Source organism: Mastomys coucha, unplaced genomic scaffold (assembly GCF_008632895.1).
Source record: "Mastomys coucha isolate ucsf_1 unplaced genomic scaffold, UCSF_Mcou_1 pScaffold12, whole genome shotgun sequence".
Classification (NCBI taxonomy): Eukaryota; Metazoa; Chordata; class Mammalia; order Rodentia; family Muridae; genus Mastomys; species Mastomys coucha.
Genome location: NW_022196894.1, coordinates 10,493,554 through 10,496,882, shown reverse-complemented (window position 1 = coordinate 10,496,882; position 3,329 = coordinate 10,493,554). Strand labels below are relative to the sequence as shown.

The window sequence follows — 3,329 nt, the reverse complement described above, 5'->3', positions numbered from 1 at the left end:
GGCACTTCCCCAATTGAAGCTCCCTTCTCTGTGATAACTCCAGCCTGTGTCAAGTTGACACAAAACCAACCAGTACATTCAATATGGTATCTAAATATTTCCCTCTATTCCATCTTTTTAGACCACAGGTTCTCAACTTGGGGATGTTGACCCCTTTGGGTATTGAACCACCTTTCACAAGGGTCACACTAAGGCTACCAGAAAACACAGATACTTACATTGTAAGTTATAACAGTAGCAAAATTACAGTTATGAAGTAGCAAAGAAAATAATTTTAAGGTTGGGGGTCACCGCAACATGAGAAAGTGTATTAAAGGGTCACAGCATTAGGAAGGTTGAGAACCGCTGTTTTAGAAAGAGGCTGTGTAGCCCTGGCTGGTCTCAAATTCAGGTGTCCACCTGACTGTGCCTTCAAGTGCTGGGATTAAAAACACAAGCCACCAAGACCAGAGTAAAATTTATTTTTAAGGTAAGGAAGGAGCTCAACTAGAACTGTTTTCCTGGAGTGGACAAGGTGCTAGTTCCAATCCCCACCACTGAGAAACCTAAATAAATGCACACATAAATGCACAAGTGCATCGTATTCTGTTTACTGTCTTTTTTGGAGGGGTGTACTCAGGAGGAAACCACAATCTTGATAATTTGCTCTTCAGTATAATACCTATTAAACTCTGACTAAGCAAAGTCAAACCCCACATAAGCATCTCCTCATACCTTTTTGTATTTCAGTAAGACTTCTGTCACAGTTCCACCAAACCGAACAGTTTTTCTCGGGGGAGAATTGAAGAAATCACTGTCTAACGCAAGCATATCTGAAAGCCTGAAGAACCAGGAATACCAGTTATTAAATTCATGACAGAATGACAACACTGAGCTAATGCACCAACATCACTTTGTGTAATGATGTCCCTCCTTCCAACCTTCTCTCCCATGATGTCACTCTTCCCTCAGTAAAACTGTCTTCTTACAGCACTTACAATAAGAATTCAAACTCAATGCCTGGCAGTGGTGGTGCACACCTTTAATCCCAGCACTTGGGAGGCAGAGGCAGGCGGATTTATGAGTTCAAGGGCAGCCTGAACTACAGAGTGAGTTCCAGAACAGCCAGGACTACACAGAGAAATTCTGTCTGGAAAAAACAAAAAAAAAAACAAAAAACAAAAACAAAAACAAAAAAAACAACAAAAAAAAATCAAACTCAAATTCCTAATATTTAGAAAGCAGCACTTGGAAGCTGCAGCAGCTCCAACCTAGGCTACATAGTGAGATCGTATTAAGGGAAGGGAAGAAAAATAAAAGGAGTAAAAAAACTCTGTATTCCCACATTAACCCTGTAAGATCCTGTTTAACCAGCCACTTCTCCTAACCCTGACCTCATGGTACAATCATTTGTTAAAAGCATGATGTTCTCTCTATTCCTCAAACTTGTCAAGCTGGTTCCCATTTCACTTGCTACTCACTGTTAGAAATGCTCTTCCCAAGGTTGGAGTTCAAACGTCAGAGGCCTTCTCCACCAGAACCTCACACACTCACCCTTTATCCTGCTGGAACGCTGTAGTTCTTCTTAGCATTTACTGATGCCTGGGACTATCTTACCCATTTATTGCGGGCCCCCCAGCGTCCCACCTCCAGCTCTGCTGAGTATGAGAACGTTAGTCTCTGAATAAGCTACAGTCCCTAGTGTCTTCTTAACACAGTATGGACACACTTTATAAATAATTGCCAATATTATTCTAAGTGCTTTACAAAGGTTTACTTCGTTTAAACAAGAGAATCCTACAAAATTTAAAGGTTAGATCCCAAATGTTTTATAGGGATAGGTATTTTTAAAATGTTGGACAAAAAATGACTGCTTAGATAATATACAATTCCACTATGCTTGTTTCTGCTTGCTTCTACAGAAACAAATTTCAAACAAAATTTTTGGGACTCAATAGGTGACAGCTTTCCCCTTGATATTCAAAACCCTGGGAATGTCGTCCACGTCTTGGCCATGAGAGGGAAGAGGAAAGGCGCGGAAGGTTAGCCTAGAGTCCCAGAAGGGTGTCCCAAGAGTGGAAAACAATGGAACAGACAGGACTGGCCCGAGCAGAAAGGACCAGAGGCTCCTGCGCGCCTGGGCCGAGCCTGCACGCCCGGACCCCTCGGCACATCCCGAGAGCTCCCAGCCGGCTCGAGCCCCGCACCCGCAGACAGAGGCCGCCCGGATCTTACCCAGTCCGCGACGCACTCAACGTGGCAGAGGCCGCAGCCGCCACATCGCCGGACACGCGCGTGTGAAGCAGCGGGGCCGCCATTCGGCCGGAGCAGCGCGAACGCTAGGCCTTGCGCCGGAAGCCACGGCCTGGCAGCCCCGGAAGTCGCGCTGCGGAGGCAACCCCCTGCCGAACGCGGCCCACGTGAAGAGAGCGTACCGATCGCCGCTGGAAGGCTCGTAGGCTTTCACCTGGCCCTATCCCGCCTGAAGCTTCCCTAGGAATAGGCTGGCACAGCTAGGCGGGGAAATCGGTGGCCTCATTCCTCAGAAACTCCTTCAGAAAGCAGCTTGTCATAGTGACGTGTGCATGTAACCCGGGCACTCAGGAGGTGGAGGCCGAGGCCAGAGCATCAGGAGTTCAAAACCAGTGGGTAACGTATTAGGACCTGGATTACCCAGATAAAAAGCCCAGTTTGATGTTAGTAATGCCATCACTGGAAAGGTGGAAATAGAAGGATCGCTGGTGCTCGCTGGCCGCCCAGCATTGCCTTTCCAGCAAACACTGAACATGCAAGAACCCACAAGTACACATATGTGTCTAAAATGATGTACAAATCATGTATTTTGTTCAATCAAATCTCTCCACTGTGAAGACAATTTCTTTGATTTGATTTAAGCATCTGTGTACATATAGAAAGCCAAAGGAGAGAGTTGCACCGATGTTACCATGGGCAAGAGGACCCAGATTGGGAGCTGGACATGGTGGTACATGCCTTTAATCTCAGCACAGGGGAGGCAGGCAGACAGATCTCTGAATCTGAGGCTAGTTTAGACTACAGAGTAAATTCCAGAACAGCCAGGACTGTATAAAAAGAGCTTGTCTTGAAAACAACAAAAGAGGATCCAGGTTGGATTCCCAGCACCTACATGATGGCTCACAACTGCTTCTAACTGCAGTCCCCAGTCCCAGGGGTTCTTAATACCTTCGTGAGTACTCCAGGGACACACAGAGATGTACGGAAAAACACCCAAACACATAAAATAAATCTTAAGACAGTTTTAGAGAGTTTGCTCTCCAGCATACTTCTTCCTTAGGATGTTGAGGATAGGTTGTTCACACTAGATGAATGTG

The 3,329-nt window shown here is 45.8% G+C and overlaps 1 protein-coding gene across 1 annotated transcript in view; it reads right to left on the bottom strand.

Annotated features, from left to right (window-relative positions):
* Positions 1 to 2,497, bottom strand: part of Rrn3 (RRN3 homolog, RNA polymerase I transcription factor) — a 34,501-nt gene extending 32,004 nt beyond the window's left edge. The window contains exons 1-2 of the mRNA XM_031363104.1: positions 2,215 to 2,497; positions 715 to 820 (exon numbers count right to left, since the gene is read on the bottom strand). Coding sequence (XP_031218964.1) covers positions 715 to 820; positions 2,215 to 2,297 — 189 coding nt within the window. The 5' untranslated portion in view covers positions 2,298 to 2,497. The remainder of the gene's footprint in view (positions 1 to 714; positions 821 to 2,214) is intronic.
* Positions 2,498 to 3,329: the final 832 nt, after the last annotated feature.